This window comes from Harpia harpyja (assembly GCF_026419915.1).
Source record: "Harpia harpyja isolate bHarHar1 chromosome W unlocalized genomic scaffold, bHarHar1 primary haplotype SUPER_W_unloc_1, whole genome shotgun sequence".
NCBI classification, from domain to species: domain Eukaryota; kingdom Metazoa; phylum Chordata; class Aves; order Accipitriformes; family Accipitridae; genus Harpia; species Harpia harpyja.
This window is the reverse complement of record NW_026293183.1, coordinates 114,126-136,595: the sequence shown is the minus strand read 5'-3', so window position 1 is coordinate 136,595 and position 22,470 is coordinate 114,126. Positions and strand designations below refer to the sequence as shown.

General features: G+C 54.5%; 3 protein-coding genes and 1 long non-coding RNA gene across 5 annotated transcripts; 2 read left to right on the top strand and 2 right to left on the bottom strand.

The window, feature by feature from the left end:
- Positions 1–240: 240 nt before the first annotated feature.
- On the bottom strand, positions 241–2,206 carry LOC128138111 (gap junction delta-2 protein-like). The gene is made up of 2 exons (XM_052779427.1): positions 2,032–2,206; positions 241–1,254 (listed from the first exon to the last, which is right to left on the bottom strand). Exons 1-2 carry the CDS (start codon positions 2,100–2,102, stop codon positions 426–428), a joined length of 900 nt encoding a protein of 299 aa, XP_052635387.1. The 5' UTR covers positions 2,103–2,206; the 3' UTR covers positions 241–425.
- A 10,169-nt stretch (positions 2,207–12,375) lies between these two features.
- Positions 12,376–12,982, bottom strand: LOC128138117 (uncharacterized). The gene is made up of 3 exons (XR_008233957.1): positions 12,876–12,982; positions 12,528–12,683; positions 12,376–12,448 (listed from the first exon to the last, which is right to left on the bottom strand). It is a non-coding gene; the product is annotated as an uncharacterized LOC128138117 (long non-coding RNA).
- Positions 12,983–13,049: 67 nt separating this feature from the next.
- Positions 13,050–14,635, top strand: LOC128138115 (histone H3.3A). The gene is made up of 4 exons (XM_052779431.1): positions 13,050–13,170; positions 13,829–13,972; positions 14,158–14,311; positions 14,450–14,635. Exons 2-4 carry the CDS (start codon positions 13,845–13,847, stop codon positions 14,576–14,578), a joined length of 411 nt encoding a protein of 136 aa, XP_052635391.1. The 5' UTR covers positions 13,050–13,170; positions 13,829–13,844; the 3' UTR covers positions 14,579–14,635.
- Positions 14,636–17,295: 2,660 nt separating this feature from the next.
- LOC128138109 (homeobox protein otx5-like) lies at positions 17,296–21,318 on the top strand. Of its 2 annotated transcripts, none has more exons than XM_052779425.1 (4): positions 17,296–17,323; positions 18,661–18,816; positions 19,087–19,238; positions 19,755–21,318. In XM_052779425.1, exons 2-4 carry the CDS (start codon positions 18,720–18,722, stop codon positions 20,376–20,378), a joined length of 873 nt encoding a protein of 290 aa, XP_052635385.1. In that variant the 5' UTR covers positions 17,296–17,323; positions 18,661–18,719; the 3' UTR covers positions 20,379–21,318. The 2 variants fall into 2 exon arrangements, with proteins under 2 accessions (XP_052635385.1, XP_052635384.1); XM_052779424.1 differs by lacking the exon at positions 17,296–17,323 and adding an exon at positions 18,167–18,235.
- Positions 21,319–22,470: the final 1,152 nt, after the last annotated feature.

Here is a 22,470-nt window from a genome sequence, read left to right as displayed (position 1 = left end):
GCAAATCCGGCGGGGCGGGGTGTGCCAGGCGTGCCAGGCACCCTGCAGCACTGGGGGCCTCCCCTGCCATGCTCGGGGGGGAGGGGGGGATATCGCCCAGCGACACCCCCCAACCCCCCAGTTAGAGCTCAGCGCTCAATCCTCCAGCCCATTTATTTACATCTCGGGGGGGAGGGGGGGGGCTCTGCCCCCCCCCATCCCCTCTGCCAAATAAATAACTTTCCCCCCCCAGCCCAGAGGCTGTCAGGGTGCAGGTCATGGGGCTCCCCCCCCTCCACCCCATTCCCCGCTTGCGCCATGACGTAAAGAGGCCGATCAACACTGAGACTCGGTGTCAGCCCTTGTGGCAAACCAGAGGGGGGAACCCCAGCAATTTGGGGGGGGGGGGGGGGCAGCACCGTCTTCCCCCCTGTGGCGGGGGGGGTTCAGACATAGGCGGACTCACTGGACTGCGTCCAGCCAAGCGCAGGCGCGGGGGCTGGGGGGGAAAGGTCTTTCTTGTGCACTTCCACCAAGGATTTGCGACGCGCCTGCATCCCCCGGACGGCGGCTTTGACCTTGCGCCAACCCAAGTGGTTGAGCTCGGCCAGGTTGAGGAGGACGCAAACGCCGCTGACGGCGAACATGAAGACCAAAAAGACGGTCTTCTCGGTGGGTCGCGAGACGTAACACTCCACCTCTTTGACGCAAGGGTAACGATCACACTCGAAGATGGCCGGCACATTAAATCCGTAGAGGAAATACTGCCCGGCTAGGAAACCGATCTCCAGGGCGTTGCGGAAAACCACCTGGATGACGTAGAAACGGGAGATGCCCTCTTGTCGTTTGGTTTTGGAGCTGTGGGGGGGTCGTGGCGGCGGGCTGGGTAGCTCCTTCGCCTCCAGGCAGTCGGGTTCTTCCTTGCAGCCCCCCTCTGGGCTGGGTGCCAGCACCCCGTTGATCGTCTTGGTCTTCTTGGTTTCGCGACCGTCCCGTTCCAAGAGCGGGTAGAGGAAGGAGTAGCGCCGTTCCCGTTGCTTGGCCGACTGATGGATGGAGTAGGTGATGAAGCAGAGGCTGGGGGTGCAGACCAGGATGATCTGGAAGACCCAGTAGCGGATGTGGGAGATGGGGAAGGCTTTGTCGTAGCATGCCTGGTTGCAGCCCGGCTGCAGCGTGTTGCACATGAACATGGTCTGCTCGTCCTCATACACCGTCTCTCCCACGATGGCCATGATCAGGATACGGAAAATCACCACCACCGTCAGCAGGATCCTGCTCGAGGGGAGGGAGGGAGGAGGTGTGACCACCCAGCCCCTGACCCATGGGTCCTACCTGGACGTGCAGATCCTACCTGGACATGTGGGTCCTATATGGGCACCGGCATATGTGGGTTGAACTGCGACACGTGGGTCAAACCAGGCTACGTGGGTTGAACCTGGACATGTGGGTCTGACCTGGACCTGGACCCCCAGGTTCCACCCAGACATGTGGGTTGAACCCGGACACCCAGGTCTGACCCAACCCCAGACCCCTAGGTCCTACCTGGACCCCTGGGTGCTTCCCAGGCCCATCTCCCCCTGTGCCACCATCCCTGACCTTGACCTGTCCCGGGGCCACAGGCACCCATTGATACTCGTCCCTCTTGCTGTGACTCTGCTGGGGGGGGTGGGGATGAGTGGGGTAGGGGGTGTCATCCCCTGCCCCCCCCGGGGACAGCGGGACCCCCCCCAGTGCCCCGTGCACCCCATGGCAGGTGGGAGCCCACCCCCAGGTGCCCTGAGGGAGCTGGGCCCCTCTGCCACCCCCACACCCGGGGCCACCTCCCAGCCCCTTGGCGGGGGGAGGTGCCCTGTGGGGACCCGTTGTCACCCCACAGGGATCCACCGTGGCCCCGAGGGTGATGGGCCCCCCCTCAGGGGCAGTTGCTGACCCTGGGGGGAAGCTAGGGCGTTGTGGGGATGCTGCCCCCGGGGGCAGCATGGGGCTGGGGCGGCGGTGGGGCCGTGTGTGTGTCCTGTCGTGTGTGCATGTCCCCCGCCGTGGGCTCACCTGCCGATCATGGTGGAGTGCTGCTGCACCGCCGCCTCCAGCAGCCGCTCCAGGATGGTCCATTCGCCCATCGCGCCGGGACCGGGGGGCGCCGGCCCGGCCCCCCCCGCCCAGCCGGGCCCCCCCGCTCAGCGCCGCGGCCCCATCCCCGCCGCAGCAGCCGCCGCCGCCCGGGAGCGCCGAGCGCGGCCCCGGCTGTGCGCGGCCCCGGGGAGCGGCGGGAACGCGTGGGGCGGCCCCGGTACCGGCGGGGGCGGGGGGGCTGCGCGGGGGCGATGCACGGTTATACTGGGGGGGGAGGCACAAGTTATACTGGGGGATGTGCTGGTTATATTGGGGGATGCGCTGGTTACACCGGGGTGGGCAATCCCACCATGGCCGAGCTGCTCTGTGTCTCCGGGGCCGGGGGGGGACACACGACACACCTGGGGCGGGGGCACTCTGTGCAGGGGGACGACAGCACTGTGTGTGTGTGGGGGACACCCTCGTGCAAGGTGCGGGGGGGGGGGGGGGAGTGTGCACAGTGTGCGCTTGGGGGGGCTTTTATGTGGGGGGGGTGTCCCTTTGCAGGGGTCCCACTGACCACCTGCCCCACCCTCCCCGCAGCAGAGCCTGAGCCTACAGCCCCAAGGTGAGCTGTGTCCTGTGTCCCCCCCCAAGCACTCCATGACTGGAACTGCCAAAACATCTGCCAACACCGGGCCGTTTCCAGACACCGCGCAGGATATCGGTGCGAGGGCGGCAGGCAGCCGTCGAACTTCACACCACCCCCCCTTTCCCTCCGCACTAACTACCTTCACCGATGCTCCTATTTTCAGCCGGGTCAAGCTTGGTTTGGTTTGGGTTTTTATTTTCCCCCTGCTGTTAATCTGCACAGGAAGCTTTTGCTGAGCCTACCAGGTTGAAAAATAGGGAAAAAAAGCTTCAAAACTGAAGTTATTCCAGCAATTTAATTCTTTTTCCCTCTCTGCCTGGCGGTGGCTGGACCCCAAACTCCCACCCCAGTGTTCTGGTTGCCTTCTGTAAGTCTCTGGCAGCTCGGCAGCCTTTCTGGAATAAAGTTGTGGAAAATTTGAGCCGGGCTGGGGTTGTTTTGTTTTTTTTTTTGGGGGGGGGTTCGGTGCGGGTGTCTTGCCAAGCAGCACCCTGGGGTGAGGCCAAAGGCTCCCACCTCGACCTGCTGCAGGTTCCCTGGGGCCTAACCAACTCTTATCCCCTTGTTTGGAACTTAAAAATTGAGAGAGAGAGAGAGAGAGAGAGAGAGAGAGAGAGAGAGAGAGAGAGAGAGAGAGAGAGAGAGAGAGAGACATACACACACGTGCGCGCGCACCCCCCCCAGGGTTGCAGATCTCTCCCAGTGACTGTTGCTTCTCTTGGCAGTGGATGCATGCCCTCTGGTGACTAGGGCGAGGAGTCAGGTGGCCAAGATTTATCCCCTCGCCTGGTTTTTTTTTTTTTTTTCACCCCGATATAGAGAACAAACTGCTTATTGCTTAATGATCTAGCTCGTCTTGATTATCTCTCTGTAACTTTACATACCAAGGACTGGTGTTTGTCAAGGACTGATATGTCAAACAAAGGGAGTGATGAGCAAGAGGGAGCCATGAGCAATCACAAAACTTAATTAAATATTTGATGAATTTACGATCTTGTTGAGAAGGCACAAGCAGAGGCCTTGCTTGAATAGATAGGGCCGGAAAAGATAAGAACTCCTGCCTTCGTTCTCAGCATCCTAGCCTGTATCAGGAACAGTGTGGCCAGCAGGAGCAGGGAGGTGGTTGTTCCCCTGTACTCGGCACTGGTGAGGCCGCACCTTGAGTCCCGTGTTCAGTTTTGGGCCCCTCACTACGGGAAAGACATTGAGCTGCTAGAGCGTGTCCAGAGAAGGGCAACCAAGTTGGTGAGGGGCCTTGAGCACAAGTCTTATGAGGAGCGGCTGAGGGATCTGGGGTTGTTCAGTCTAGAAAAGAGGAGGCTGAGGGGAGACCTTATCGCTCTCTACAACTACCTGAAAGGGGGTTGTAGTGAGGTGGGTGTTGGTCTCTTCTGTCAGATGGCTGGAGATAGGACGAGAGGAAATGGCCTCAAGTTGAGGCAGGGGAGATTTAGGTTAGATATTAGGAAAAATTTTTTTACTGAGAGGGTTGTCAAACATTGGAATGGGCTGCCCAGGGAAGTGGTTGAGTCACCATCCCTGGAGGTATTCAAAAAGCGAGTGGACAGGGTACTCCAGGGCATGGTTTAGGGGGCATGGTTAATGGTTGGACTCGATGATCTGGAAGGTCTTTTCCAACCGAAATGATTCTATGATTCTATGATCCTTGTAGATAATTTAGCTTAAACTAGCCATATGGTTCTACACCACTAAAGAAAACTTAGATAATAAGAGCACTAACAAGCATTTTTTTAGGGACTAACGTGCATTCTTTAGGATAAGAGGTAGCAAAACATGTAAAGGACCATACTGCGCAGAATCACCTGAGGAGGGTCAAATAGCGGACAAGTGAGGAAGACTGTGGAAGACCACCAGAGGACTCCTGAAGACCACCAGAGACCTTCAATGCGCCTGCGTAAAGGACATTTGCATAAGCTAATAGTTTCCCGGAAAACTAATGAATATTGATTCAAAGAATCTAACTCAATAGCTTGATTAACTATTAAGTAGGTATTCCAGAAAACTAATGAATATGTATAACATTTCTCAGAAATCTAGTGAATATGTATGTAGAACATGTACTTAACCTGCACAATTAGACCCGACGGTGTGCATGATAGGTGGAGCGATGCCCCGTGCATCCAGCGCTGCCAATAGAGAATACCTACTTAATAGTTAATCAAGCTATTGAGTTAGATTCTTTGAATCAATATTCATTAGTTTTCCGGGAAACTATTAGTGTATGCAAATGTCCTTTACGCAGGCGCATTGAAGGTCTCTGGTGGTCTTCCACAGTCTTCCTCACTTGTCCGCTATTTGACCCTCCTCAGGTGATTCTGCGCAGTATGGTCCTTTACATGTTTTGATACATCAGTGCTTGTTAGTGCTCTTATTATCTAAGTTTTCATTAGTGGTGTAGAACCATATGGCTAGTTTAAGCTAAATTATCTACAAGGACGAGAACGAAGGCAGGAGTTCTTATCTTTTCCGGCCCTATCTATTCAAGCAAGGCCTCTGCTTGTGCCTTCTCAACAAGATCGTAAATTCATCAAACATTTAATTAAGTTTTGTGATCGCTCATGGTTCCTTCTTGCTCATCGCTCCCAAGTACCAGTCTCTGACAGGCTTAATCCTTGACAAACACCAGTCCTTGGTATGTAAAGTTACAGAGAGACAATCATTAAGCAATAAGCAGTTCGTTCTCTATATCAATCCCCCCTTTTCTTTAAACCTTTGCAAATTCTTTTGCAACTATAGGATTCCACTACTTCCGAGAGACCGTGTAAAATATTTTCCGGTTTCTACTTGATGTCTGATTTTATTTCGTTTCCAACTGTCGTAATTTTCTACCGTGCCCTGACAACACCACACAAAACACTTAAGCATAATGCAGACCGTCATTAAAATTATAACCATAATAAATATTTGCTTTAGCCACCTGAAATTTGGCAGCCAGGATGTTAGTTTGTCCCGCAATTCTTTAAATCCCCATGAGAGGTCATCCTTTGTTATCTCATGTAGTATTTTGGTCTGTTTCCAAATTTCTTCTGTCGGACACTTGATAGGGTCCGTCCCATTTCTCCTCCAGAGGTTGTCCTGAAAAAATCTTTACATATACATAATCACCCGGTTTAAAGGGATGGATCGGTTGATCTAACCCTCTAGCCCTGGTTCCTAAAACTTGTTTATTTATATTTTCCAACTGCTTCTGGAGGGATACCATGTAGTCACACAAATACCCTGCACCCAATCGGGTTAAATCTTCTCCTGTAAATTGAAATTGATATGGTCTCCCATACGATATTTCAAAGGGACTTAAATTTTCCTTTGTTTTTGGTCTCACTCTCATTCTAAGCAATGCCAGGGGAAGAGAGTGGGGCCAAGTTAGATTAGTCTCTTGACCAATTTTTGCTATCTGTTGTTTAATTAAATGATTCATCTTTTCAACTTTCCCACTTGCTTGAGGTCTATGTGGGGTATGTAACTGCCAGTCTATCCTTAAAGTTTGGCTCACCTGCTGTACTATGGCACAAAAATGAGAACCTCAATTGGAAGATATTGTTGCTGGAATTCCGAAACGAGGAATGATTTAATTCAACAATATCTTAGTTACTTCTCTTGCTTTGTTTGTTCAGCAGGGGAAAGCCTCTGGCCAGCCTGAAAATGTGTCAGTCATGACTAACAAGTATCGGTACCCCCCTTTTCTTGGGAGCTCCGAAAAATCAGTTTGCCACTGTTGTCCTGGATAATTTCCTTTGCCAATTATCCCCAACTTTACTTTATTTGCCACATTAGGGTTATTACGTAAACAAATTTCACACTGTTGAGATATTTGTTTCACCATTGTATACAGATTGCATCCTATTAATTTCTGATTTAAGCTTTTGTACAGGGCATCCGCTCCCCAATGTGTCTTATTATGTTCAGTTAAAACTGTCACCCATATTAAATTGGATGGTATTACTATACGATTATCTGCTAAATGAACCCATCCATCTGACTCTACTTTACCATCCAGATCTTCAATTAATTTTAGGTCTTCCTTCGAATAATTTGGTTTCTGATTTGTACTTACAGTTTGGATTTTACCGTCTGGTATTAAGGATAATGTCTCTGCTTCCACTTCTTCCGCCACTCGCCTAGCCTCATAATCTGCTAGTCAATTTCCAATTTCTGAATCTGTGTTTCCTTTTTGGTGTCCTCGACAATGCATGATAGCTACCTTTTCTGGTTGCTTCACGGCTTCTAACAGTTTTAAGATTTCTTCTGCATGTTTTATTTGCTTTCCTTGAGCAGTTAGCAATCCTCGTTCCTTCCAAATTGCACCGTGAGCGTGAACCACTCCAAATGCATATTTAGAATCTGTCCAAATGTTTATCTTTTTCCCTTTTGCCAATTCCAATGCTCGGGTAAGGGCAATTATCTCTGCCTTTTGGGCTGAAGTTCCGGAAGGCAATGATTTAGACTCAATTACCTGTTGGGTGGTTGTGATTGCGTATCCTGCTTTACGTTGTCCCTGTTTTATAAAACTACTCCCGTCGGTATACCAGGAGTTTTCAGCATCCTCCAGAGGTTCTTCTTTGAGGTCTGGTCGACTGGAATATATAGCTTCTACTGTTTCTATGCAGTCATGTGTCACTGGTTCATCCAAAGTTCCACTAAGAAAAGAGGCTGGATTGACAATGTTAGTAACTACAATTTCTACATCATCTTGTTCTACTAACACTGCTTGGTACTTTAAGAATCTCTGGGGTGAGAGCCAATGGCTTCCTTTTTGTTCCAAAACCGCTGAAACTGCATGGGAGACTAACACCGTTATTTTCTGTCCCATGGTAAACTTTCGGGCCTCTTGAATATTGATAACAACTGCTGCAACAGCTCGAAGGCAGCCAGGCCATCCTTTGCTTACCTTGTCCAGTTGTTTGGAGAAATAAGCTACTGCTCGTTTATAGGGACCAAGTCTTTGTGCTAGTACTCCCAAAGCTATTCCTTGTCTCTTATGAGAAAACAGCCAAAATGGTTTTGAAACATCTGGCAGTCCCAGAGCAGGAGCTCTCATTAGTTCTCGTTTGAGCTGCCTAAATGCGTTTCATGCTTCTCCAGTCCAAGTTACTTTTGACTGGTCTCTCTTTATCAATTCATATAATGGCTTTACCAATAATCCGTAATTATATATCCAAAGGCGACACCAACCTGTCATTCCCAGAAAGGTCCGCAGCTCTTTTACTGTTTGGGGCTCTGGGGTTCGGCAAATGGCTTCTTTTCGCTCGGTCCAGAGCTCCCGTTGTCCTCCCGAGATTTCAAGTCCCAGGTAGGTCACACGCTGTCGAACCAGCTGGGCTTTCTGTTGAGAGACTCGATATCCACTTAAACCCAAAAAATTAAGAAGATTCACAGTCCATCGAATACAGCTTTCCCTGGTTTCAGTAGCTATTAAGAGATCATCCACATATTGTAATAAGATTCCTTCATTATCTGGAGATGCCCAAGTTTCAAGCTCTTTCGCCAATTGATTTCCAAAGATAGTGGGGCTATTCTTAAAGCCTTGAGGTAATACTGTCCATGTTAGCTGAGTTCTTCTTCCGGACTCAGGATTCTCCCATTCAAAAGCAAACAAATTCTGACTTTCTGCGGCTAAGGTCAGGCAGAAGAAGGCATCCTTCAAATCCAGCACGGTAAACCAAACTTGGTTACCTTTTAGTTTTGTTAACAAAGTATATGGATTCACAACTACTGGATGTATATCCTCAGTAATCTTATTTATGGCTCTCAGATCTTGGACCAACCTATAACTTTTCCCGTCTGCCTTTTTGATTGGTAGTATGGGTGTATTATATTCTGATTCACACTCAATCAATATTCCATATTGTAGAAACTTGTCAATTATTTCCTTGATCCCCTTCCTATCATCTAGTTTCAGGGGATATTGCTTGACTTTGACAGGTTCTTCTCCTGGTTTCAGCTTAATTACTATAGGGGCTGCATTTTTAGCTTTTCCTGGAACCTCAGAGGCCCAGACTCCAGGATATACTTGATCAACAATTTCTGGAGGTACTTCAAATTTTGGTTCAGCTTGTATTAATGCCAAGCTTAAAATGTTAATTAGCTGGTCTTCCTTGATTTTTAATTCCATTTTTCCTTTTTCAAAAACAATTTCTGCTTCCAATTGTTCTAGCAAATCGCGGCCTAACAAGGATTTTGGAGATCCGGGCAAATGCAGAAATTTATGTATTCCTATTTGTTTACCCAATTTATATTTAAGCGGTTTTAGGAAATAAGCCTTTTTCTGCTGGCCAGTAGCTCCCACTACAGTCACAAACTCGTCATCCTCTGGTATCAACCTTTGATTTAACACTGAATAGGACGCTCCCGTATCTACAAGAAAATCCACCTCTCGTTCTATTTTCCCTAGCTTAACTTTAACCAGTGGATCCGCTAGGGTGGATTCCCCCGGTCCCCCTCATTGACCAGAGGTAACATCGGCTACAACAGTTCGTGCTCCACTTAGCTTAGGACATTGTCCTTTCCAATGGCCTATTTCTTTACAATAAGCACATTGGTCCGATCTTAGGGGCTGGCGTGAGCCTCCCCTCCTTCCAGTTCCCCGACCCCTCCCACGAAGGGAGTTGTCCTGCTTTCCCAGCGCAGCTACAGTAGCTGCAGCAATAGCTTTTCCCAATTTTCGTCTCTCATCCCCCTCTCTGTTCTGATACGTTCTCCAAGCTTCCTCTATCAATTTCTCTAAGAAGTCCCTTATCTCAGGCTCTTTCAGTTTCTGAAGCTTTCGCCTTCTATCTTCTGAAGATTGTCCTAGAAACAAAGAGACTAACTGTTGTTTTCCTACTTCAGATAAGGGATCTAAGGTAGTAAATTTCCGCATAGCTGCTCTTAACCGATCAAGAAACTCTGTGGGAGTTTCAGTCTGACCTTGTTTTACTGCATACACACTTGACCAATTAACTGCTTTCGGTATCGCATTTTCGATACCAATCTTTATCCATTCTTGATATTTTTTCAACAATCAGTAATCACTGTCATCATTAGGGTCCCAATTGGGGTCTGTTCTCGGTACGTGATTATCTACCGTACCGGGTAAAACCCCAGCAGTTATTTGAATTTGGACCTGAGTCCGAGCAGTCTTTATTATTAATTGCTTTTCAGTTTCAGTTAAGGCATCTAACATCAAATCGATATCTCTCCAATCTGGATCTTGATTTTTAACGATTAACTCAAATCTTTTAGCAACTCCCTCAGGATCATCCCGATATCCTTTTACCATTTCCCTCCATGAATCCAAATCATTCATCATAAATGGCACTTTAATCCTCGTAGGACCGGTAGCTCCTATTGCCTGTCTTAAGGGAGCCTGGATTATTGGACCGACCTTACTCCGGGTGCGAGCTGTAATAGGAGTAAAACCTAAATCTCTCGTGCTCGTACCTTCATCAGGTTCTTTCGCACCCGTATCATCAGTAAAATTACCTTCTACGGGTGTTGGAGGTAGTAAGGGTGGTCAAAAACCAAAATCTTCTATTCTTTCCTCAGTTTCCTTTAATTTTACACATCTTTGTCCTATACTACATGCCGAACAACATCTCTTCATCTTCCCTGTAGTCCTTTTCTGCTCCTTTTCCATTGCTAACACAAGAGGATCTTGTGGGGCCAAATTAATGCCACATTCATTCTGCCATTCTGAATGATTTCTTAAAGTGAAAAACATATCTGCGTACATCATCTCATCCCATTTTCCTTCTCGTCTCAAAACCAACATCAATTGTAACAAAGTGTTATAATTCAATGTCCCATTAAAGGGCCATTTTTCATCACCGTCTAACTTATATAAAGGCCACCACTGATTGCAATATTTTATTAAAGTTTTCTTATCCACACTTCCACCTGGCGGTCCCCCTATCTCCTTCCAGTGATCCAAAATACAGCCTAAGGGGCTCTTTTTCAATATTCCACCACTTTGTTTACCTCCCACATTACTCGTTTAGATTTTTACCTTTCCAACCACAAACAATCTCAACTGTATACGTAGCCCATTCCCTCTTGTCCCAGGGAGTCCAAACCCGACACCCAGGGCATTCAATATCCTCTCCACAATCTATTTGCAACCTCTGTTTGCACCACACGCATTCCAGGACATACACTCATTTCCTGGATGTAAAAGACACCATTCAAATACCCACATTTATATGATGCACCATACAGGGACTTTCTTACACCAACACCACAAAATGATTAAGATAATCAAACTCAAACTTACAATTACAATGCTAACATATAAATTCAAGTTCCAAATCATCAGTGAGTCACACTTAGTTCGTCTCCGGCCGTACCCCTTGCGGAGTTACGAAACTGCGGATCAGAACTCCACACACGCTCCGCAGCTGAGCTGCGTCTCGTTTGTTTACTCAAACATTCAATCCACAGTTTTAATTGTCTTATGTCATTTCAATTTGCAATCCAAAGACCAAAATCCGCAAACAATATCCATAATTCAGTTCCAATACCCGTTTACCACATTCAGTAAACAAAAATGTCAAAATCAAATTCAAAACATAAACAAAAGCACATGAGTGGGTACCAAACCTAAAGCACACAAAGTGTATAAAAGTATACAGAGTGTACCGAAACAAAAACACCCAAACATATACCACACCAAATGTATACCAAGGGTGCTAGCTACCTGGTATAGACCATCCTGCATAAGTTTACTTTTGTCTTATGACTTATGGATAGCTTTACAAATGACTGGTCCCAAAAATAAAATAAACGTAAAAGAATAAAGAATACCTTTACTCCTTTAGATTGTGTCCTTGTCTGCTCCCGCAGTGATCCAATTGAGGCGAGGCGCCCCTCCGGGAAATCCCGGGGGTACCCTAGGGAGTCCCGTTCTCAGCGGGTCATGCAGCCAAGCAGAGCAGGTCCCACCTGGGTCGCCAGATTGATTCAAAGAAACTAACACAATAGTTTGATTAACTATTAAGTAGGTATTCTTTATTGGCAGCGCTGGATGCACAGGGGATCGCTCCACCTATCGTGCACACCGTCGGGTCTAATTGTGCAGGTTAAGTACATGTTCTACATACATATTCACTAGATTTCCGAGAAATGTTATACATATTCATTAGTTTTCCGGGAAACTATTAGTGTATGCAAATGTCCTTTACGCAGGCGCATTGAAGGTCTCTGGTGGTCTTCCACAGTCTTCCTCACTTGTCCGCTATTTGACCCTCCTCAGGTGATTCTGCGCAGTATGGTCCTTTACATGTTTTGATACATCAGTGCTTGTTAGTGCTCTTATTATCTAAGTTTTCATTAGTGGTGTAGAACCATATGGCTAGTTTAAGCTAAATTATCTACAAGGACGAGAACGAAGGCAGGAGTTCTTATCTTTTCCAGCCCTATCTATTCAAGCAAGGCCTCTGCTTGTGCCTTCTCAACAAGATCGTAAATTCATCAAACATTTAATTAAGTTTTGTGATCGCTCATGGTTCCTTCTTGCTCATCGCTCCCAAGTACCAGTCTCTGACAGGCTTAATCCTTGACAAACACCAGTCCTTGGTATGTAAAGTTACAGAGAGACAATCATTAAGCAATAAGCAGTTCGTTCTCTATATCAATATGTATAACATTTCTTGGAAATCTAGTGAACATGTATGTTGAACATGTACCTAACCTGCACAATTAGGCCCAACAGTGTGCACGATAGGTGGAGCGATCCCCCGTGCACCCAGCGCTGCCAATAAAGAATACCTACTTAATAGTTAATCAAGCTATTGAGTTAGATTCTTTGAATCACCCCCCACTCCACAGTGATGCTTTAAGTTCACACCTTCGGCTGTACCGAGTGGCCGCGGATGAGCATGAGGAGAGACTTCCTCTCCAGCGAAAGGAGTCCGACTGGTGCTGGTGAGTGGATTAAAACTAGGATTAAAGCTTCTCCTTCCTGCCATTTGTGATGGTGAAGTGTTGCGAGTGCTGAAGCGACCTGTGTGAAACGGCGAAGCGCTACCTGAAGGTGTATTTAGGGGGTAAAACCAAAGGCCGGACGCTCCCTTGGGCTGAGGGGGTGATGAGTCTCTCCCTCGCTTGTCCTCCTGAGGCTACTCAAGGCGGGGTAGCGAAAGGTGGGCGGGGGGGGGTACAGAAAATCGGTCTGGCTTTAACCGAGGGCTCGTACCGAGGTGGAAACCCGGTCCCGAGGCTCAGAGGCCGCCCCAACCCGGCGCCGGGCCCTGCCCCTCGGCGGGTCACAAGATGGCGCCGGCCCGCCTCACCTCAGCCGACCTCCCTCCCCCGCCCCCCCAACCTCCGCCGCGGTGCATGACGGGTAAAGAGCCTCCGCCGGGAGCCCGCCATTTTCTGCCGGGAAAGGCGGGAAGGGAGCGAGCGCACCGACAGCGTTACCCCGCGACACCCCCCCCCCCCCCCCAACCCCTCAACGGTTCCAGCGTCGCCGCCAGCCGGGCACGCAGGTAATGGCGGTGCGGGGCCGGGGGTTGCTGCCCGGTAACGGCGGTCCGGGAGAGGAGGGAGAGCGGAGGGGTCGGATATGGGGGGGGGGGGCTGGTGCCGAGGTCGTCTGAGGAGACGCTTCTCTCTTAGTCCCGCCTTCCGTCTGCCGCCGACCGCTGGTTGGCTGCGGAGGGCGGGGGCGCGGATTGGCTGAGATGCCGGGAAGAGGATAGGTCGAGAGGCGCGTCCGTCTAGGGGGAAGACTCGGCGGTACCTCCCCGCTGCTGGCAGCGTGCGAGCTCGTTGGCTGAGCGCCGTCAGCCAATCAGTTGGGCGGTGTGGAGGGAGGGGCACGTGACGCGGCGCGAAGGCTTCTAGGAGTTGTAGTCCGAGGGCCCTGAGGGGACTGGGAGGGGGGGTTTCTCCCCTAGCGCGGCGCGGTGAGGCCATGGGGGCTCGCCGGGGCTCGGCCCGGCGGCGGATCCGCTGGCCTGGTGCCTCTCCCTCAGCCCGGTGCCCACCTCAACCCCGAGGTCGAGGGGGTAGCCCCCTCACCCCCCCACTGAAGGAGGCTGAGGTCCGACATGGGCAGCTGGCCACCCCTCGGCCGCTGAACGGTCGGTCTCGCCCTTCACTCCCCGGCCCTGGAGCCGACTCCGGCCTTCTCCCCCTCGACAGACTCTGACCGTCCGGTATGGCCCGTACCAAGCAGACGGCTCGGAAATCCACTGGTGGGAAGGCGCCACGGAAGCAGTTGGCCACCAAAGCCGCCAGGAAGAGCGCACCTTCCACGGGGGGTGTGAAGAAGCCCCATCGCTACAGGTACCGGGGTCGATGTCACCCCCGGTGGGCAGGGGTAATGGCAGACCCTGGGCCGGGGGGGCTCGGGGTCCCCTGCCCACAGCCACAGGCCCTGCCCCGGCTGCACAGGTGACTCGACGCAGAAAGGGTGCAGTGTTACAGATAAGAGGGATTTTGATCATGTTAACTGCTGAAATCCCTTGCAGGCCTGGCACGGTGGCTTTACGGGAGATCCGGCGATACCAGAAATCCACGGAGCTGCTGATCCGCAAGCTACCCTTCCAACGCCTGGTACGGGAGATCGCGCAGGACTTCAAGACCGACCTGCGTTTCCAGAGCGCTGCCATCGGGGCGCTGCAGGTGAGACCCCCCTGTCCCACAATACCCGAGGGGGTGGAGGAGTATCAGGGCCACGTTAAGTCTCCTCAAAATGTTCCCCCTCGAGTTAAACCCCCTGTAAGTCCCCCCCTCCTTGAGGCTGCGGTTCTCTCCCGGCAGGAAGCCAGTGAAGCGTACCTCGTGGGCCTCTTCGAGGACACCAACCTCTGCGCCATCCACGCCAAAAGGGTCACCATCATGCCCAAGGACATCCAGCTGGCGCGTCGCATCCGCGGCGAGCGGGCTTAGGGCAGCCAGTGCCGGGTGGTAGGAGAGATTTGGGGTGGGATGGAGGCAGGGGGTAGGGTGCGGGGGGCGTTTTGGGGGGGTGGAGGGGGTGTTTCTCCTGCTCCCGTGCATAGCAGCTGGGACACGTCGCGAGAGTTGACTCTGTTCACAACATACAGGCAAAAACCAACACATGACTTCCGAGGGGTTTATGAGACTTTTTGGATTTGTTTTTCCCCTTTTTGTACACTTTTTTTTTTTCTTTTCTCTCTCTGAGCTGCAAAAAAATATATAGTGGGGTGGGGGGTGGGGACAGTTTTTGAAATCCCTGGTTTTCTACACAAACCTGGTATATTTTTGGGGGTGGAAAGAGGAGCTTTGGGGCTTCAGCTTCTCAAAGCCCCCAGGCGGGGACGGCTCCAATTCCTGTTCCTTTCCCCTCTGCCCCCAGTGGAGGGGGGGGAGCTGTGGTCTCCCCTGCCTTGTTTCCCCTTCGTGCGTTCGAGCTTTGTACCATCCGTGTTTCTCTGCCCCGCGGTGACAACGGAATAAAGAAAACCCATCAATGTTCACTGTATCCTCCTTGTTTCCTTTCTAATTAATCCCAGCCCTGCCCATCTCCGCCACCTTCTTTATTATAAATAAATTCCCCACCCGTGCCCCAAAACTTGCGGTTTGGAGGGTGACTCTGGGGTGCAGGGGGCCTTAATTTGGGGTCCGGAGTGGGGGGGTTCCCCTCTCCCTTTCCCTTTTTGGGGAGATTCGAGGGGGGGGAGCACAGGGCCGGATTACCCCGGGGCGCTGACGTGATTGCTCCTGATACCCTGGTGTTAAATTTAGAGCTGGGGCAGCAGCTCCCCCACCCTGAGCCACCCTAATCGGGATTAGGGGGCCAGGGGGCGGGGCGGGCACCTGAGGATGGGGTGCCCTACCCCCCCAAAATGGGGTAGGGGGGGCTCAGCCCTCCCCAAAAACCCCAGTGAGGCACAGCCAGAGATTCTCTTGAAAAATAGAGATATTGGGGCGTTGCTCCTCAAAAACTGGCGCTGGGCGGGGCGCTTTTATAGAGATATAAAATATATTTTTTTTTATACAGATATAGGTTTTTTTAATATAGATATAGATACATATTTATAAATATATGGTGTTATATAGATATATTTTATAGAAATATAGGTTACTCATATATAGATATAAAATACACATATTTTTACATAAATATAGATATAATTTTCCATAAGTATAGATAGGATTTTTACATATAGATACAATTTTAATATAAACATATAATTTTATATAGATATAAAAATAAGTGTATAAATGTGTTCGCCCATTGCATTTTTCTCCAGAAACAGGGGAATCAGAGCACTGCCCCCCCATGCCCCTGTGGCCCCGCTGGGCTGGGAGGGGTGTTAGGGACCCCGAAAAAGCCAATTACCGGTAACGAGGGTAACAAGCAGCTGCATTTTGGGGCCACTTTCCCTGCCCCCCCAATTTGTTAGGGTTTAATTAGGGGTTCGGGGTTTGGCCTCACCCCAGGATTAAAATCTTAACGATTTGGGAACAGCCCCAGGGCTGGGACCCCCTCCCTGGGGCAAGGCTGTGCCCCTCCCCATTGCCGTGGGTTGTTTTTGGGGAGCTGGGGCAGCCCCTGGGTGAGCTGCTGGCTGCATCTGTGCTGCCCCCTGGCCCTGACCCCCCCCCCCCCAGCACGGAGATTAGGGTTAATCAGCCCCAAATCCCCACGTCTGAAAAACAAACTAATCATCCCGATTTCAACACTCTCCTCCTAGCTGCTCAGTGGCTGGGGGGGGCCCTGCTGGGATGTGAGGGGGCCCCACCGGGATTGGGGGGTGGGGGGGAGGCCCTGCAGGATTTGGAGGGGCCCTGCTGAGCTGGGGGGCTGTGGGGCCAGGCTGAGTTTGGGGGGGCTGCACTGGGGGGGTTTTCCTGGTCCCCCCTCCTCCTCCCAGCCCCCCCTCCAATGCCAGCCCCCCTCCCCACCCCCCAAATGCTGCATCCCAGTTGGGGGTCCCCGTGTCCCCAGCACCCTGCTGTCCGTCCCCACGTGTCCCTGTCCCCGGGGCTCAGATGTGGCAGCTGTCCCTGGGATTAGCTCCGGGCCCCACGGAGAAGGGGGGGGACGTTCTGTCCCACCCCCAGAGGGACCCAGGTGTCCGGGACCCTGCGTCCCCCTCCCCGGGACAAGGACCCAAGCATCCGGCCAAGCCCTCCCCCTGCAGCCCCCCCCAGACCCCCAAAGTGACCCCAGGGAGGGGCCCTGACCCCCCCCTCCAAGCTTTGCAATGAGTGCCTTCGTTTGCCTTAACGAGTTGGCACCACCAAATTACCCAGCCTCAATCACCACCCAGGGCATAATTAGGGGTGATGAGGTTCGTTATTAACGGGGGGTTTGATGGGGGGGGGAAATGATGATAACCACTCCCATCCCCATCGGGTCGTTAATTAAAAGCAGCTCATTATCCCCCCCCGTTAACGGGGTGGGGGTCCCCGCCTGGGTCCCCAACCCCCCCCCCCACGCAAGGAGTTGGGGGATGGCAGCAGGACACCCTCACCCTACCCCCCCCCCGCCGTCCCGGGGGATGAGCGTTAATTGCCGGCAGCGGTGGATTAACAGGGGCCAATGTCACCCCCCAGGGATTAGTGGCAGCGTGGTGGCGTGTGACATCACGCTGGGCCCTACTTAAATCTCCCCCCGCCGCGGGGATGCCTTCCCTGCTGCAACCACCACCATCACCATCGCAGGTAGGTGCCGGCCCGTGGGGTGGGGGGACATCTCGGGGTGTCCCTGAGTGGGACCGGGGACATTTGGGGTGGGGGACAAGCCACCAGCTCCATCCCCAGCTCAGGCAACCCGGGGTGATGTCCCCTGGCTTGGGGATGGGCCACCACTTCCGTCCTCGACTGAGGGAGATGGTCACCAGCTCTGGGGTGACATCCCTTGGATCGTGGAGAAGCCACCACATCTGTCCCCAGCTTGGGGACATGGTCACCAGCCCTGGGGGGGATGTCCCCTGGCTTGGGGACAAGGCACCGGCTCTATCCCTCGGCTGGGGGATGGCAGCCAGCTTCGGGGTGGCCTCCCTTGGCTCAAGGACAAGCCACCAACACTGTCCTTGGCTCAGGGACAGGGTTCCTGGCCCCAGGGTGACGTCCCCTGGCTTGGGGACAAGCCGCTGGCTCCGTCCCCTGCCTTGGAGATAGGATCTGGATGCTGGGAGTGACCTTCCTTGGCTCGGGGACAAGCCACTGGCTCTGTCCCCAGCTGGGGGATGGAGTGATCGGCCCTGGGGTGGCCACCCCACCTTGGGGACAAGGTGCTGGCTCTGTCCCCAGTGCAGAGATCGGGTCCCCATACTGGGGACAGGTTTTGTCCCCAGTTTGGGGACAGGGTGACCTGCTCCAGGGTGTCCTCCCCCATTGTGGGGACAAGCCACCGCTTCGGGGACAGGGTGACCGGAGTGGCCTCTCCCCCTGGCTCGGAGACGGGGGGGGTGATGTCCTGGCTGGTGCTCTCAATTGGGGACCGGACGAGGGTCCCCATCCCCGAGGATGTCCCTGTGCTGTCCCCCCCCCAGTGCCAACCGCGTCCCTCTGTCCCTGCAGCGCAGCCCGTGCACATCCCACCTGGAGCCTGGGGGATCGTGGGGCACACAGGTAGGACTGGGGGGGGCCGGGATGGATCCTGCACCTGCCCTGGGGCACCTGTCCCTGCTGGGCACCCCCTGTACCACACTGTGCTGTGGTGTGTTGTGCCATGCCACACCGTGCCATGCCACATTGCACCACATTGTGCTGCACTGTGCCATGCTGTGCCGGGCCGTCCTGCACAGTGCCATGTTGTGCCATGCTGGGCCATGGTGTGCCGTGGTGTGCCATGTCATGGTGTGCCGGGCTGTACCGAGCCATGCTGCACCATGCTGTGCCACACGATGCCATGCTGCACCATGCCATGCTATGCCAGGCTGTGCTGTGCCACGGTGTGTGCCATACTGCACCATGCTGTGCTGCACGGTGCCACACCACATGGTGCCATGCTCCACCATGCCGGGCGTGACCCCCCCACCATGTGTCCCTTGCAGCCGGCGCCCAGCCCACCTCGGCAGCGCCGGGGCCCGGCACAGAGGGTCTCGCCTGGAGCATGATGTCCTACATCAAGCAGCCCCACTACGCTGTCAACGGGCTGAGCCTGGCTGGGCCTGGCATGGACCTGCTGCACTCCGCCGTGGGGTACCCCGGTGAGCCGCGGCACCGGGACAAGCTGGCGTTTTCCTGGGGGGGGATGTGCACGAGGGTGGGATGCACGGAGGGGGGCTTGCGTGGGTTGCACAGGGGGTTTGCACGGAGATTTCACACACACTCCCATCCCGGCTTCCACAGTGCAAGATTCCCCTCACACCCCCGATCCTGCCTGCTCCCTGGGTCCCATCCCCATCTTGGGGGGGCTCCGGTGAAGCCAGGGCATGCGGGGGCCACTCTGACCCCTCCCACCCTCCCTGTTGCTGCAGCCACGCCACGGAAGCAGCGCCGGGAGCGCACCACCTTCACACGGGCGCAGCTGGACATCCTGGAGGCTCTCTTCGCCAAGACCCGCTACCCCGACATCTTCATGCGCGAGGAGGTGGCCCTGAAGATCAACCTGCCCGAATCCCGTGTCCAGGTGAGCACTGGCCCCACTGGCATACGCAGGGGACGTGCATGGCCTCGTGTGCACAGGGAGGATCATGCATGGCCTCGTGGGCACGAGCAGGGGACATGCATGGCTCCACATGCATGGGGATGGTTGTGCACAGCCCCATGTGCGCGAGCAGGGGTCACACATGGCCTCATGCGCAGGGGCAGGGACAGCAGGGCTGGATGCACCAGCACACACGTGCAAGGGTGTGCACATGGATGCGGGCGCTCGGGAGCATGCGAGGTGCAGTGCACGCACCTGCATGCCCAGGGTGCGCAGCTCTGTGCTCACACGTGTGTGTGCAGGCACAGGGATGCAATTCAATGCAGGCACACACATACGCGTGTCCAGGGGGTGCAGTTTGGTGCATGCACGTCCCTGGTGCACACACACACACGTGTGCATGCAGAGGAACGTGATCCGATGCACGTATGCATGTCTGGGGGATGCAGCTTGTTGCATGCACGCACGGCCCGCGCCTCAGTTTCCCTGTGCCCGCAGGTCTGGTTCAAGAACCGCCGGGCCAAGTGCCGGCAGCAGCAGCAGCAGAGCAGCGGCCAGGCCAAAGCTCGCCCCACCAAAAAGAAGAGCTCCCCAGCCTGGGAGGCAGGCACCAAGGCAGGGGCAGCCGGCCCCTACAGCCCCCCACCCACTGCTCCCGCCGGCACCCCCAGCTCCGCCGCCGGTGCCACCATCTCCATTTGGAGCCCGGCGTCCATTTCGCCCGTCCCTGACCCATTGGCTTCCTCGGCCGCCCCGGGTTTGCTGCGCTCAGCGCCTTTCCCCAGCACCTACAGCCAAGCCGCCGGCTATGGTCAAGGTTATGCCGGCTCAGCTGCCTATTTTGGGGGCCTGGACTGCAGCTCCTACCTCTCGCCCATGCACCCACAGCTGGGGGCCCCTGGGGCGGCCCTCAGCCCCTTGGCCACCCCCGCCATGGGCGCCCACCTGGCCCCCTCGCCTGCCGGCTTGGCGGGGCAAGGCTATGGCACCACTGGGCTGGGCTTCGGCCCCGTCGACTGCCTGGATTACAAGGACCAGGCGACCTCCTGGAAGCTCAACTTCAACGCTGCCGACTGCCTGGACTACAAGGACCAGAGCTCCTGGAAGTTCCAGGTCTTGTGAGGGGGAACCGGCTCTAGCCCCACCGACGGCGCTCAAGACCCCCCGGCCGGCACAGGCTTGGCGGCAGCCCACGCCACGCCACGCGCTCCTGCTCCACGGGGCATCTGCGTGGCACGGAGCATCCCTACACGGAGCATCCCCATGGCATGGACCAGCCCCATGGCACCCCCACAGCATGGGTTATCCCCATGGCACAGAGCATCCTTGCAACACGGCACAGCCCCCTAGCATGAACCATCCCCACGGCACAGGGTATCCCTGCAGCATGGACAGCCTCGCAGCGCAGGGCATCTGCATGGCATGGAGCAGCCCTGCACCATGGACTATTCCCACAGCACGGAGCATCCTGGCATGGAGCATCATGGCATGAGGCACCCCATGGCACAGAGCATCCCTGCACCATGGACTATTCCTGCAGCATAGGGCATCCCTGCACGTGGCATCCCCATGGCACAGGGCATCTCTGCGGCACGGGACGTCCCAGCGGGACGGAGCATCCCTGCACCATGGACTGTCCCGGCAGCACGGTGCATCCCTGCGGGATGGAGCATACTCATGGCACAGGGCATCCCTGCACCATGGAGGATCCCTGCAGCAGCAGGGACTATTCCCATGGCACGGAGCATCCCTGTGCCATGGAACATCCCCGTGGGACGTGCAGCGGGGTGGGACCCCATTCCAGCTGGTGCTGGGAGTGTCCCTGTCCCCTGCTACACCCCAACCCCTGTCCCCCCTGTAGCTTCATCTTCCCCCCCATCACCCCGTGCAGCTCAGTGTGGGGCTGGCAAGTGCACAGAAGAAGGAAAAGGCTTCAAAAAATGAAATTATAATAAAAAAAGTGGAAAAGAAGGAGGTGGCGTGCCCTCTGCCTCTCTCAGTAATGGCAGCAGCTAATGAGGGGCTGCTAACAAAGGGCTGCGTGGAGCAGGTAGCAAGCTGGGCTGGGGGGGACCCCAGTGTCACCCCATCCTGGGGGCGAGAGACCCAAACCTCCTGCCCAGAAGGGACCCAGGCATCCGGACCCCCCCCCGGCACCCAGTGGCAGGGGGGACCCAGGCGTCTGGCCCTGCGGGGGGGTCCTGGCCCCCGTTTAACTCACCCCCCCACCCTGCCAGGTTATTTTTACTGATCTAGTTTAGCAAATGAGGCGGCTCTGGCTGGGGGTGAATTAGAGGGATTAGGGGCTGGGTGACAAATTGGTCAGGCGATGGTGGGTGACAGCTGCCTGTGGGGTGGCCGCTGCCCGCTTCAAGTGTCCCTGCACCCCCAGAGACTCCCCCGTGCAACCCCCACAGAACCCTGTGCACCCCTATGCACCTCTTGGCACCCTTCTGCAGCCCCATAGACCCCCAAGTACCCCTCTGCACCCTCATAGATCCCTGTGCACCCCCATAGACCCCCTGTGCACCCCATGTGTGCCCTTTGCACAAGGGTCCCAGCCCCGGGGGACACCTGGGCTTTGGAAAAAGGAGGACCCCCCCCCCCACATTTCCCTTTAACCCCTAAATGCTGTCGTAAATCCATTAGGTGCTAATCCGGTGATGCAAGCAGCCACGTGGGGCCCAGAGTGGGGCACGAGGGGATGCCAGGCCTGGGGGCTGCGCCCATGGGGGACAGGCACTGGGGGACCCTGGTTTTGCTGGGGGGGGGGTCTGTACACATGGGGGTCCCTGGGAGTACCCTGGGAGGGTCTGTGCAGATGGGGATCCCTGGGGGTGCCCCGGCTTGGTTGGAGGGGTCCCTGCACATGCGGGTGCCCTGGGGGGGGTTGTCTGTGCACATGGGGGTCCCCCAGGCGTGGCTGGGGGGGGGGGGTCCATGTACATTGAGGGGTCCATGCACATGTGGGTCCGTGCACCTGGGGTTGGGGGGTTCTGTGCAGGTGGGGATCCCTGAGGGTTCCCCAGGCTTTGCTGGCGTGGGGGGGTCCCTGCACATGGGGGTCTGTGCACTGGGGGTGGGGGGCTGTGCAGGTGGGGGTCCTGCCCCCCTCCCCGGGGTTAACCCAGGCCCTGCCAGCAGGTCTGCGGGTGCCGGCCAGGCAGATGGAGCCTAATCTGGGTTGAGCCAGGGCAGGGGGGCCGGGGAAGAG